Source organism: Anolis sagrei, chromosome 3 (assembly GCF_037176765.1).
Source record: "Anolis sagrei isolate rAnoSag1 chromosome 3, rAnoSag1.mat, whole genome shotgun sequence".
NCBI classification, from domain to species: domain Eukaryota; kingdom Metazoa; phylum Chordata; class Lepidosauria; order Squamata; family Dactyloidae; genus Anolis; species Anolis sagrei.
Window position 1 is genome coordinate 242,255,848 of NC_090023.1, and position 15,414 is coordinate 242,271,261.

A 15,414-nucleotide genomic window follows, 5' to 3' on the forward strand; every position below is an offset into this window, starting at 1 on the left:
AGAAGTAATCCACAGAAGCGTGCAGTATTGGCATCCTCTTGTAAAATCCCATCCAAGCAAAATCAGATCTTTTGGACTTCCCCTTCCACAATCCCCAACCATTAGACAATGTTTGCAAGGGTTAATGGGAGCTGATCTGCAGACTATCTGAAAATATGGCTTTTGCCCTCCCATGATCTGTTTCAGAAAGAAGACAGGTTGTGCAATATATAGCCTGAAGCAAACACTGCTTACATTCTTCTCACTTCGCTCTAAAACTTTAGATTTCACCCAGGAGATGTCTTGTCTGTCAGCACCCCCACAATTAGGATTGTTCCCCACTATGTGAGGTTACATGCTTGAAGCCTGAAAAACCACCCTTTCATAAAAAAAATAAAAGCAAGCCTCCAGCTCTCATGATTTTAAGAAGGGAATTCAAAATGTTAAAGGTAAAAATGCCAGTAGAGGGAAAGGCAGAATATGGTTTTATCAGTTTTTTCTTCTTTCTTTTTGGATTTGAAGCCTCACATTTTGGGTATAGGAGCACTGCAGGTGCAGAAGAAATGCAGCAGGTCTACCAAGTTTAGCTTGGTATCTGACTCACTCCTGAAAATAATATGCAAATGACTTTAGCTGCATGCAATTAAAATCTGCTTGATTTACAGTTTGCTCATGATGTATTTCCAGTGAGGCTCTTAGTCCTGAACTGCTGACAAAAATACCACAGCAGCTTGATTTTTTATTACTGTATAAAATGTAGAAGAAATTTCATAATCCAGATCCTTTAATTTGATACTCTTACAGCAAGAGGAGTGCAGTCCAAGCGGCACCCCTGGATCTGTCCTTGTTTGTACTCCGCTTCATGAGGTATTATCTTTTTGTTCAAACTTACGCACAATTAGTCTTTCAACACTGCACCTTGTCATTTTCCTGCCCTTCTTCATTGATAATTACAGCTTTTTAAAATGTCATTTTTCTAATAGACATTTCCAGACCTAGTCATACCTAGATCCCATTAAAATAAATGATATTTACTATAGTTTAATTCAATTCAATTTTAAAATAAGTTCATTAAATTGGTTTAATTTAAATTAATCAAATTTAGTGTTGTATTTAATTTAACTAACCCATCTCCCACGAATTTTAGTGGATTTGCTCTAAGCATGACTAAGGCTGGATTTTACCCAATAAACCTACCATTAAAGCCATGCACTCATTTACTTAGATGTCTTATAAATTACCAGATGGGATACTGGATCATCTTTCACTGGGACTTTGGCTCTCCTTCACTCTGACCTAGATTTATTAATCCAGTTGGTAGCTTCATGTCACTGGGCAGTGAAATCATTGCAGATTTGACTGATGTATACAAGGTACTGAAACTGTTTTGGGAATAAAATTCAAAAACTTGCTCAAGCCTGCAGAGCTGTGGATCTCAACCTTTTGCCCTCCAGATAATTTGGACATCATCTCTCCAACATCTCAGTCAGTATGGCCAATGTCAGGGAATTCTGGGAATCGAAGACCAAAATGTTTAGATGCCCGAAGAGTGAGATAAATACTGCTTTAAATTTTGATCAAGGCCTGAATTGAGGGGGAGGGGGGTAATCCACTGCTTCACTTACACAAAAGCCACTAGCTATCCCAATTTCTTAATGTTGTAATCCTGTGAAATCATTGTTTCTACATTATATAGGTAAAATCTTCAACCAATATTTCATGAAGAAGAATCGCACATGCCTAGAAACACACAATTTTTCCCCAGAAAACTGTGGGACAAAACAGGAATGAAGTATGACAAGAACACTAGGAGCACCTTGGTATTGATGAACTCATCACATACTCTCGATTACTGTGTCCTCTGATGTGTGAAGCTTGCAATTCTGAGTGACTCAGATGTCTTCAGAATGGTCATTATCTTTGTTGAACACATCAGCTTGTTCTCCCTTTCACTTTTGCCCTGCTTGCTATCTCTGGAAACATTTCCTGCATCTTGGGTTTCTGACATTTATAATAAGCATGAAAAGGATACTGAAATGACAGTTCCTGCCTCTCTTAAAACCCCTCACCCCTTCTTAGTTTGCAGAAACTAAAGCTATGTATGTCGGGCACTTTGATTAAGGGAAGCATCAGCATGTTATTTGGAGAGCTAGATACATTCTGCTCATGTGGAGCCCTTGTTCGAGACAAGACTCTTGAGTTTTAACTTACAATTATTCCAGTTAATATGGAAATAATAAGATTATTCACAAGATTTATCTCTTACTTGACATCAGAAATGACACTGAATTGTAGACAAACACACACACTCACATACAAGCACTTCTATTTCTCCTCCCTCCTTCCCAAAGTTGTTCTCTTCTCAACATGTTTCTTCTTAATTCCTGTTGGATTTAGTGTACCATATATTGTCTACATATCTGCACACAGCTGATACAATAAGTACTCTGTGTGTCTGTTTATCTCCATTTCCTTTCATTTCAATTAAATCTCAGTTAATCTTAACTTTCTATTTTAAAAATGAGCTGGTGAGATAGGTTGGAATGTAATTTGAGAAGGTTCACTTCTTTGCACCCCGAAGACCATAAGTACTTTTAAAAGGTATGTATAAATGGAAAGGTCATATTCTGCAAGTGAAGCACACAGAGTTACATTCCAAAGTGCACTCCTTGCAAAGCAAGGCAAGCTGTTTTTCTTACTATAACAAACCCATGAGCCTCTAGAGCTTTTCATTGCTTGCAAAATAAGTGAAAGTACATTTTCACTGTGAGTAACAGCTGCAATGACAGTCGAAGTAGTAGGTGGCATGAAGTTAACCTTTGACTGCAAAGGTGGAGTGGACATAATTGTATATAGATCACTGCTTTTGCTGGCAAAGCTACACATGACATAAAAATGTATTTACAGTAAGCATTTAACCTACAGTCTTTAATTGGCAGCTGGTGAACATGGTGCGTATCAAGATGGTTTTACTCCTCTTCCACCATATTATATCCTACACAGCAGCACCATAGTGTAGGAAATAGATTGTATGTAAAACAGGCCTGTGAAACAGATTCAAATTATGTCAGCTCATGATCACCTCAAATTTTCTATTTTAAGATAAAGCATAAAAGGTCAGTAATGGTTTGCTTTACTAGATTTTATGAATCTCCATCACATTTTATCTATTGAATTTTCCCTATTCCTTCAATATAGCTACAAATAAAAATGGAGATACAAACTGCTCTATCATATAAACACATCAAATCAAATAAGCTGCTGGTTTTTTGTTTGTTTTTGTTTACAGATTCCAAATTGCATATAGGGATGAGCTGTGACCTATTTAATGGGTGAACCACAGCTATTAAAGACTTTTGGGAATAGAAACATAAAATGTCTGGAATTTCTGAAACCTGATAAAACTGAAATTTCCAGAAGTATAAAGAAAAAATGCAATGTTTGCATAATTTACAGACTGAAAGCTACTGTGTTACTTTGAGAACATAAAATGCACTCTCTGAACTGGCTGGGCATACATGTATCATATTTGATACATGACTGCAGAACCTATATCAGTGGTCTCACTTATTCATGTCTGAGGATAAATGATATCTCCGGTCATTTGTTACCATAATTCTGTGGTATGCTGTGACCCAAAACCTTCAAATATCCAATCAGAAGAGCCCAAAAAGCCAAGCCTTGCTCATCTTTTTTGTTTCTAACTCCAGAAGAATGGTCAAGCCTAGGTTTATGGAGATGAAAATAGTTACAGGTTAAGTAATGATCAATTCTGGGAAAAATATGAGAGACATTAAGAGACAAGAAATGAAACCTTTTCTCTGCTGCTTTGATAAGAAAAACTTAAAACATTTTCCAAATAGTATACTCAGAGAATTGGGATGAAGTTGCAGTCAATGGCAGTGATTTCTCGCCCTTGTGTCCTCACATAGATTACTATTTCCATCACTCCTGTCAATTGTCAGCTGTTGCTGGAAGTCTCAGTCTAACACCATCAAGGGGAATATGAGATGGGAAACCACTGGCTTATGTTAAGGTCATAGTTAGAACAAGAACTTGGATGTCCTCTAAACAACTGAAGGACATAGGAGTCAAGAAGAACAGAAAATATAGTGTTAATCTGCAATGTAATCATTGAGTTGTTCTTGAAAGCTTCTTCATTTCCAGTCAACTTTTGACTAGGGGAAACAACTGGCATTGTGTCTTTAAAAGGATTGTAAAATCAAGTTAGATCACTATAGAATCCCTTATTGTAAACAGGCACTTTAAATACATGGACATTTTGTCCAAAACTAAACAAAAGCTGAGGCTATCCTCCTCCAAACACCAACTGACTTATAGTTTATTGTCACCAAAATGGGCATGCCTAACCTCTATACAGCTTACAGAAAGAAACTCTTTGTCTTCATCTTGAAAAATCAGATCATATCTTCACAAAAGTTCTATTTTTAATGTGGTCCATTTTCAAGAGATTGTGCCTCTGGGGGAAAAAACTGTTTAGGTTCATTAATACTATTTGTTGCATTGCAGGTTTCCAACTATGAGTTAAATCTAAACTGGCCTATGGTTTTTGACCTTTGGAATCCAGTTTTGGTTGAAAGTGTAGCCCTCTAGAGCAGATGTCAGCTCTTTTCAAAAGACTAAACAGAGCTACTTGTTAGTCAAATAATGATCTCTTGTTAAAAATGCAGGTGATAACATTTCATAACAAGTCTTTCAAGATAGACATCCTTTGTTTATTTTCAAATTTTTCTGCAGATGTTTATTCAGTAGCCCTTATAGAGTAGTGCCATGTCCCTCATGGACACTTTTCTGTTAAAATGTGTGTATATAAGTCAGTGATTCTCAACCTATGGGTCTCCAGATGTTTTGGCCTTCAACTTCCAGAAATCCTAACAGTTGCTGGCTGGAATTTATGAGTTGTAAGTCAAAACACCCGTGGACCCACAGACTGAGAACCACTGATATAACTGGATGACCTTCAGCCATGGATGAGTAATTCCAAGACATGGTACCACTTGTGAGAGAATTGTGCACCAGAATATATGTGAGTTATTTGAATATAACACTTTGCAGAAGAACCCCTTAGGTCATTGATAGGAATGGCTGAACATCAGCCTACTGGACCCAAAAAATCATTCAGGGTTGCACAATAATTCTCTTTTGGTTCCCATCAAGTCATTGAGGTGCGTGACAACATTTTCACAAAAACTAATATATTTGTACTCCAGTGTTATGCCCAGGCTACTCAAAGTATGTGGATATTGCCTCTTCCAAGAATTCTGCTTCACCCAGGAAAGTTTCCTTTACTCCCCTCATTTTTGCCATTGCAGTAACTTAACATTTTAGTCAAGCCTTTTGAAATACAGCTAATCTTCCAATGAAAAGGAACGTAAATGTACGAAGGGAATGCAAACACAGTGATAAGTTGAAGAGCTGAGAATGACCAGTTCTAGTCCAACCCAAGCAGTGTTGAATATACTCTTGCACTCTTACCTGTTACCCCGGTCTGGCTGGTTTTAACCCCATTCTGACAACACAAGTTGCTCTTTATTTGTTTAAAGCTGCTAAAAGGAGATCAGAGTACATAGATCAAATTGGGGTGCAGTGTAGGGGAGACAAGGATAGTTGATGCATATATCTATGGCTAAGCTACATTGGTTTTAAGTTGACAAATTCCTATATATTTGTATTCTATTTTAATAGGACCAGACGTATGTTGTATGTTGTGCTTGCACTGTCTGTTTTTGATAAAGCCAACTGGCTAATCAATAAAAATTATTGTTGTTGTTACCCCGGTCATCCCTCTAATAGGCCCTGGAAATGAGCAGCCACAGAACCTTATCTGTTATTGCCATTAGCCTGTTATAGCACTGTACTTAATTTCCGGCCCCCTCATATTTTGGGTTTTGCACTAGCCTTGGCCCGGCTTTTTAATTGCTCTGAATAAGCAGGATTATTTTTAATGTACATGTGTTGTTGTGATAATTGTATGCTTATGTTGGTTTGTGAATTTTATGTTATGATGTTTACTTTGTATGTTTCGGTGATGTTACTTGGGAATTGCCCTGAGTCCTCCTTGGGGAGATAGAGCAATATATAAATAAAGATTATTATTATTATTATTATTATTATCAAAGAGATTTAGATATCAACAATTTTCAGTGTCTCACTTTCTGCAGTGTTAGGAATGTAGGAACTGAAATAATGCTTTTAGGGCAAGAGTTCTTATGTGGAGGGGAAGTGCCTTCATTACCACCATCACCCCATAGCTATACCCCTATGTAAGAAAATCCATTCCCATGATTACAAAATAGATTCACTGTGAGGAATGGGAAAATAGCAAATACACATTGACTGACTAAAGACTGGCAGGCTGCTGAATTAGGAGCAAATGACACAAAGTTGTCCCATACATCCCTGGCAGGCAATGAAATAAGACATCATTTGGAGCCTTAGAGTGGGTCACATAGCTATGGAAATTAGGACAGCCGTTTGGACTTAGCTTTTGGGCAGTGAACTGTGACTTGCTGACAGGTTTTTCTACTTCCCTTCCAAGAATAATATATACTGCAGCTGAATGCTATTTCTTATGTCACAGTTACTGTCTATTGGCTGCGTGAGTGTAATTTACAGAATATATGCTACAGTATCATTTTTTGGTTGTGTCTGCAGTCCTACTTATGAAGTTGGTGGGGGAGAGACATCTCTTTCTAGGTGGACTGCAATTAAGACACTAAAATGCTTTTTTTTTAAAAGAAAAGAAAGACGAATATCCTTCATACATGAGCAGCATTTTGTTCAAAATGAAGCAGAATGATGCTGCATTATCACCAAGGAGTCAAGGACATTAATTTTTAACCAGTGACTTGGCCACTGAGCACAAAGTGACTCAGCAGTCATTGGAACCAGAATGAATGAGTTCTTATTTTTTTGCTGGGCTCTAACAGCTTAGTAACTTTCTCGCTCATGTTCCATCCACCTGACTGTGACCCGCAGGGAAATGAATATTCCCTAAGAATGATGCAAATGTTGCTAGTAGCTGTTTTCTTTCATATGCTTTATTACTGGAAGTACTTGCCTTTAGCTTATGCAAACAAGCCATATCCCCCACTTTAAAAAAATCCCTAAATGGACATAAACATGTAGTCTTTGGCTTCGTGTTGCCATCAGATGGCTGTTTTTATTTTTTATACTTTTAGGGTCTTTTAAAAGGTGTGTTGCATTGTTGTAGTGGTGCAACCCAATGTGGGCAGACAAGATCTGACAAGCATGAAAGTCAGACACAACAGTCATAAAAACAAGTACTGCTTCTTAGTTCCTAGCCGAGATATTCTGTAAATTTGTTTTGCTTAAATTGCTTGTAAGCCATCTTGGACCATGTGCTGATGCAAAATATTAAATGAATAAACAAACAAATAAACAAATAAAGAAAAGTTACTTCCAGCTACAAATAGAAAGATGTTATAAATGTGTGTCAACTATTATCTTTATCTTCTGTTCCCATTTCTTTATTTGCAACTATTTCATGTGCAACTAAAGAACATAAAACTTACTCAGACACATGAACACTCACACACTCAGACTTTTCCTAAGGCTGTATCTACACTGCAAAATAATGCAGTTTGAACTGCATTATGTGGGTCTATATTGATCATATAGTGCAGTCCAAACTGCATTATTTAGCAGTGTAGATGCCGCGTATGCCTCATCCAGAACCTTCCACAAAGATCCCGTCTTCTGTCGTAGTAGTTGTGGTTACTTTGCTTTCAGCAAGCTCCATCTTTGTGCCCTTTCCAATGATTTGCTTATGGCCTAGCATCCCATAAGAATGCATTTTCAATTCCAAAAGAAGGGTATAGTATGACATCAGCTCCCATGGAATCGATATTTGCTGTTTCATTTATCCAAAATATGTCCTCTTGTCTCTAGGTATTTTCTAGGTCCTCCAGAGCAATTCTATGTTACCTTTGCACCATAAGTCCTTCATTTTGATAAGGTTCACTATTTTCCATGGTTTCACTTATTACAGGGGAATCTGCCTCATGTGGATACTGGGATCATACTCTATTATGTATAAAATCCTTCTTTCCTTTGAAGCCCACTCCAGATCTCCTTATTTATTTCTTTGCAGCAATTCTCTTTCTGTCTCTTACTCTCTGTGTTTGATTGCTTTCCACATCCCCTGGGCAGCCTCAAGGGAGAGGCAAGAGAGCGTTGTGCTGAAGCTTTGTTTTCTTAGATAGAAGATGAGGATGAGAGAAAGAGATGCCAATAACAGAAGCTGCATAAGGTACACCCAAAAGCAAGGCTTGGAGAACAGAGACAGACTTCTGCAAGGTCTGCAGTACCTCTGCAAAGTGGGAAGTGTAAGAAAAGAGCAGGCACCCTTGGAAGGAGTTTAAAAATGGTGCAGTGGCTTTCACTTAGTCAATCACAAAATCAAGCACGTGGCAGGATTAGTAAACCAGCACCAGAGGCAAATCTGGTTGCCTACCTTACTGGTTTAAGAGAGGAAATGATAACAAGGTCTCTGTCTAATCCCCATCCCCATGGACAGCAAATTATCATGTTCTTATTGCTTGTTTTTCCTGGTGTTATATTTATGATCACTACGGTGATAACAGGAATTATGATGGTGAGCACCTAGACATATCAGCTGGAGATTTTCATATTGCTCTAAGACATGATACGTTCATAATCTGTTTGTCCTGTAGTTCTGCCAATCAATCTATGTTGTGCCCTTTAGTAGGGATTTAAATCTTCATTAATTTCATTTCAAAGGCAAAAATGAATATATTAGCACATTTTTTCTCTTACTGTGAGAAAGTTATTTAAAACTGGAGTTTTCAAATACTATTTGTTATTTGGGAAACACTCTGTGAGAAAGAAATGCATGTGGGTTTGTGAAGGAAATGAGATTTTCTGCACAGAAAACTAGTTTTCTATGCAAAAATCAGCACCTTCTGCATAAAAGAAAGAATTTCTGTACATAAAGATTATTTTCTCTACTGCCATCACCTCATGCATGTTTTGTGTAGAGTATGTCCTGGACTATGAAGATTCTGACTTGTCAGGGATTCTGCTCATCTGGGTTTCTAGATACTTGAGACACTTGCTGTTGTTGGGATTTTTTTTGGGGGGGGGGGCGGTTTGGGGTTTTTACAATTTTTAATATATTTTTGAATACTCAACAGAGCCTTACCTTTAGGCATCCCTTCTGATATAACCATCTGAATACGGTTTCTTATGAGACAAGTATATTATTTCACTAATGAATGAGAAGGGTACAAGACTAACAGAAATAATAATAATAATAATAATAATAATAATAATAATAATCTATTTTTATCCCACCCAGTTTACAACAGGCAGCAACAAGCATTCAATGCCGTAAGGTGCTAGGAAAACCAGAACAACCAAAGCCACCCAAATCAAAAAACATATACCACATCCACAATAAAATGATAATAAAAATTACCATAAATTAAATAATGACATAACATAATTACAATTTCATGTATAAACATTAAAAGAACAAAACATTAAGATTAAGACGAATAAAGGGTTTGTTGTTCATTCGTTCAGTCATTTCCGACTCTTCGTAACCTCATGGACCAGCCCACACTACCATATATCCCAGTTCAAAGCATATAATGTGAGATTTTATTCAGCTGTGTGGAAGAGGCATAGAAAGGAACAGAGCCACTGTAAAATAGTGCCTCCAAGTCCCATTCCAGAGAGACATTCCAGAAAGATACCATGGTTTATGGTATCGAAGGCCACTGAGAAGTCCTGGAGAATCAATAGGGACACACTCCCTCTGTTTAGCTCTCTTCATAGTTCGTCTACCACCGTGACCAATGCTATCTCTATTTCGTAGCCAGGCCTGAAACCAGATTGAAATGGATCCAGATAATCGGTTTCATCCAAGAAACTTTAGAGCTGAGAGACCAGCACCTTCTCCAAAACCTTGCCCCAAAAGATTTGAAAAAGCTATTTATTAATATTTGATAAACAAGTTAGAATGTGGAATCTGATTGTCACCAAATACTAGGTTCATTCACATCCATATTTTTGTGTGTGTGGTAGTGGTAACAGAACCAGACTTCTTAGTGTTCAGTAACTTATTGTCTTACAGATCTTTTATATGATGTGTCTTTCTCTCAAGCAATTCATGTAATGGGCAATCATAAATATATGTTATCTTTTTTTTTTCTTCTCCAGGCCATGATTTCAGTTGAAAGCTAGGGGTCATCTACAGTATAAAATTAATGCAGTGTGATAGCACTTTTACTGCCATGTCTCAATGCTTTGGAATCAAGGGCATTGCAGTTTGTTGAGATGCTGGCACTCTTTGGCACAGAAGGCTAAACACATTGTAAAACTCAATGCCTCGAGTGTAGATGCACCCTGAGCCTTCAACTTGATTGATTTGATCATTTCCATGTCCAGAAAGTGTACAACTTTTAATTAATTGGAATTGTGGGTGGGAGACTGTTGAAAGCTATTAATGGTTTGCAAGAGTAGGAATGCATTTACAGGAGAAGTACTTGTTATCAGTAAGGGCACATTGCAGGATTTCGTTGGGTCCATATTTTGAAGGAAACTGACTTGGCCTACAGTTTTCTGTTAATTACTGGATAGAAAGATCATTTATCATGACTCAGAACATGTACTGAAGAATGACTTACATTCAAGTATGGGAGCTTTTAAGGAAACTATATTTAGAGGTGTGTTGTGACAACTTTTAAAAATAAGTATTTTAATATCTATTTAAATGTGGTATGCATTGTCGTGGATATTTTAATGGCAGATTACTGTGGAAATTAGGTTTTACAGAATTTGAATTATACACTTAAAATTGACAGGGACTGGAAACAAACTAGCATGGTCTTCCTTAGAAAAAAGACATAAATCAGTGTAGCATATTTATTTATTTATTTATTTGTAACATTTATATGCCACCGTTCTCACCCCAAAGAGGACTCAGAGCGGCTTACAAGATATATATATATATATACATACACACACAAACCCATACAATACATTATACCATTAGCACAGTACAATATCAGCGCTATACATCACTATATTGTACTATACAAGTATATTGCTTTGTGAGTATCTGTTGTATTCACGGCATCATGTATTTTCTGCATTTTGATTGGCCACTCAAGGTATCTTGTGGATTTTAGATTTTGTTGTATTTTGCATGGCCAAAATGGCTGTCTCTGAATATCTTTCATATATTATCATATAACTCAAAATGATTAAGGAGTAACTACTCCAGTTAAAAAAATAAATCCCAATTGATTTTATTGTAGATTATAGGACAGATAAGTAATATGGCCATGAATACTAGTAGCAGTAGGATAATTGAATGAGTAAGCATACCCACTATGTAAAGTATAATTTGGGGATTATGTTAAAGGGCAGAAATGTTATCCTATAATTATTTCTCATTTGAAAGGACAAGGGTCTAAGGCATTGCGCACAAATCATGATATATAACAACAGAGTTGCTCTAATGTAAAGCATTTTATGTAAAACATTGCAATGTTTTGTGTAAACTATTATTTAAAGAATGTGTTTATGATGTCTTATTTAAAGTTATGTTATATAAAGCAATGGCTAATATTTGCACTTTATTTCCTTTTTTTCTCCCCCAGCCAATGTTTTCAGTTGCACCAAGCTTAGCCACCAATGCTTCAACGGCCTTTAACCCCTACTTGGGGCCAGTCTCCCCTGGCTTAGTCCCGGCAGAAATCCTGCCAACAGCACCGATGCTGGTTGCAGGGAATCCTGGTGTACCAGTTCCTGCTGCTGCAGCGGCAGCAGCGCAGAAGCTAATGAGGACTGACAGACTGGAGGTAGGATATAAGCTATCATCATTTTTGTTTTGATTCTTCTAACCCCCCCTGTTCTATGTTGCTTATCTTTTAATAGTAATGATAGATAGAAATGAAGCTTTACCTACTGTCACGTTGTGAGGGCCCTACCTTATTTAGGTAGAGATGAAACAAGCTCCCAGTTTTATCAAACAGTTTAATTAAAACAGCACTTACTTGCTGGCTGTTTTAATAGACCAAAACATAAAACATAAAGATAGCACCCAGACACAGAATAAACAAAAACTGATAGCAAAAACAACTCCGTAGTCAAAAGGATCCAGTCCAGTGGTCAAATGCCAAGAGTTCAATAAACAAAGTCCAGGAATCAAGAGTCTATACCAGGGGTCCACAAACTTTTTAAGCAGAGGGCCAGGTCACAGTCCCTCAAACTGTTGGAGGGCCAGATTATAATTTGAAAAATAAAAAATGAATTCCTGTGCACGCTGCACATATCTTATTTGTAGTGCAATAAACACTTAAAAACAATACAATAATTAAAATGAGGAACAATGTTAACAAATATAAACTTATTAGTATTTCAATGGGAAATGTGGGCCTGCTTTTGGCTGATGAGATAGGATTGTTGTTGTTGTTATGTGCTTTCAAGTCGTTTCAGACTTAGGTTGACCCTGAGCGAGGGCCGGGTAAATGACCCTGGAGGGCCGCATCTGGCCCCCGGGCCTTAGTTTGAGGACCCCTGGTCTATACCGTAGTCAAAAGCCAGTCCAAAGGTTCAAGGTTCCAGGATTCTAAGATTACAGGAGACAGGTCAGGATACCGAAAAATCCAAGACCTGGGAAAAAAACAGCAGCATCCACCACCAAAATACAACAAATACTTTCCTCCCAAAGATCAGTCTCAAGGATAGCTCCTTAAATCCAGTAACACCCAGCTGCAACCCATGTCCTGCACACCTCCACCCCTAATTGCTTTCACCCATGAACTCCCACTTACAGATTACCAAACCCTCTAGAACTAATACTCACATTAACCCTTCCATCACCATCACCATCAACTGCAGAACATATGACACCTACTTACTGTATACACTCGAGTAGAAGTCGAGTGTTTCACTCCTTTTTTAAGGCTTTTAATCGCATCAAAGTTATTTATTATTTTACTGGATTATTATTATTTTATTACATTTATTATTTTATTTATTATTATTATTATTATTATTATTATTACAATTAGATTACTTTATTATTATTTTACATTTATTATTTTATTCTTTTTATTATTAATAATATAATTATTATATTACTCTATTATTGCTGTTATTACTCTTATTATTTTACTCTATTATTATTGGAAGGCTACGTAAGCACATTTACATTGAAGAAGCTTAGAATAATGGTTTAATCAGAGTTGGAAAGTCCTATCTTAAATTCCAGTTTTATGTAAATATTCAAAAACATTTAACCTACTGATGCCTCAATGAATGTAATTTTATTGTTATCTGTTTTTATTTTGAAATTTACCAGTAGCTGCTGCATTTCCCTTGGCTTATACTTGAGTAAATAGGTTTCCCCAGTTTTTTTGTGGTAAAATTTGGTGCCTCAGCTTATATTTGAATCGGCTTATACCCGAGTATATACGATACTTACAGATACATGGCTAACACAAAAAAGTAGTTGCTCTGCTGTTGGGAACAAAACCTTTGATAAGGAGAAGTAATGATTTGTCCATAATTGGATGGACAACATGATGGTAACTCCAAAATATGATGGCTATAGGCTGTTATAAGCTTAGGCAAAGATTTTTCAGCTAGCCAGAACAGTCTTCAATTGGCAAAAACCTCTTTTGCTGGTGGAAATTAAAGCTCTAACAGCTAAATTGTTGTCCCAGCAAAAGTGCCAAAATGGAGAAGAGAGGGGCAAAGGAAGAGCTAAGAGAACCAAATCTCTTCCAGCACAGACATATTACCACAATGTTACCAAAGCCAAAAAGACCGTAATCTTATGTAAAACATGTTTACACATTTTCTCATTCATGGTGAGAAAGGGCATCTTGCCACATTGAGTTTTGTACTTGGGAAAGGCAATCACTGCAAGATTGCTTTGTGTTTGTTTGTTTGTTTGTTTGTTTGTTTGTTATTACAGTAATTTTAGGGAAGACTTGAGTAGAAGGCACTGTGTATCCAGGGATAAAGCATCATGTTTTGTAATTGTAAGGTACATCCATACGGTAGAATTAATGCTGCTTGACACCACTTTAACTAGTATGCCAGTTAAAGTCATAGAATTTTATTAAGTTATTTTTTAAAATCTCTAGGTCCTCCAGGGTGAACGTCCAGTGGATGTTTATTGAGTAATGCTGGAGGACCTAGGGATCCCTAGAGAGAACACTTATCTAGGATCTCCATGTCCTCCAGTATGATTCTGTGGTCCACTACCAGCTAACATTTACCACAGAGTTATCCTAAAGGACTTAGAGAGTTTTTCTCTTGGGTTTAAAAAAGTGTGTGGAGGGGTTTCCCCCTCTTATTTCTGTGAGGATCATGTGCCCCTAACACCCATAAAAGTGCAGAACCTACTGTATGTTAGTGAGAGGCATGCATATGAGAAAAATGAATGTACTAGATTTAATGTATACGTTAAGCTTGAATTTGAGTGACAAGTGCAGCAATTTATGGTTAAACAAGGTTGTTATCCCTACCCAACACACTGGCTGTAAACATATCTATCCTAGTGACACAAGTAAATTATTAGTACTATAGTACTATTCTAAAGCTTGGCAAAGTTACAATTTTTGGATTATAGCTCAAAGAATCTCCCTGCTAGTATAATGTTGGCAGCTGAAGGACTCAGAGCTACAGTACAAGAAACTAATTTTGCAGAGCTCTTGAGTTTAGCCACCATTCCATCTGTGTAAGAAACAAACATTGACAATTTTTTTCTCATTTCCATTCCATTGTTGTTTCTGCACTTCTGTCTCAAGCCTCATATTTGTTATTTATCAGCTTTTGCTTATGTTCGTCCACTGTAGCCGATACTGTCCTTTGCCCTAAGCAGTTCCTTATCAGGGAATGTTTGACAGGACTTTTGAGCATCTTATCACATCCTTGGGAAGTGGCCACAGGCCAGCCTCATGCCACAGCTTAGCACTGCTAAGTTAGACTAATTCAGTCTGCTTTGTACTGGTTTGTTGCGCTGTAATTATTTTTAATAAGAGATGAAGGCACTGATCTGATGCAAGCATAATGCTTAATTGAAATATTTGTAATTATATGGTTTTTACTTAATATTGCCTGTGTATATCTCATTGGTATCATTGTTCTTGTGTGCCTCAACTTACAACCACTCTGTCATGGGTTTCTTGGCAAGATTTGTTCATGGGGGTGAGAATTGCTGCCATTGTTTTCCATTGTCTGAGAAAGCATAACTTGCTAAGTTCAGTCAGTAGGTGCCATGGCTGAACAAGGATTTGAACCCTGGTCTCCTGCAGACCTACAACAATGCAGAAATTATTATGCCATTCTGACTCTCATATATCACATTGTAATCTGCAGGACCTGGATCCATGGTTTTATTTGTCCATA

General features: G+C 37.1%; 1 protein-coding gene across 27 annotated transcripts in view; it reads left to right on the forward strand.

Annotated features, from left to right (window-relative positions):
- Positions 1–15,414, forward strand: part of MBNL1 (muscleblind like splicing regulator 1) — a 213,943-nt gene that overhangs the window by 172,448 nt on the left and 26,081 nt on the right. For 15 of the 27 annotated variants that reach the window (XM_067465996.1, XM_067465999.1, XM_067465992.1 and 12 more), the window contains 2 exons: positions 784–846; positions 11,652–11,852. In XM_067465996.1, coding sequence (XP_067322097.1) covers positions 784–846; positions 11,652–11,852 — 264 coding nt within the window. The remainder of the gene's footprint in view (positions 1–783; positions 847–11,651; positions 11,853–15,414) is intronic. The other 12 variants (XM_067465997.1, XM_060767699.2, XM_060767702.2 and 9 more) reach the window with 1 other exon arrangement.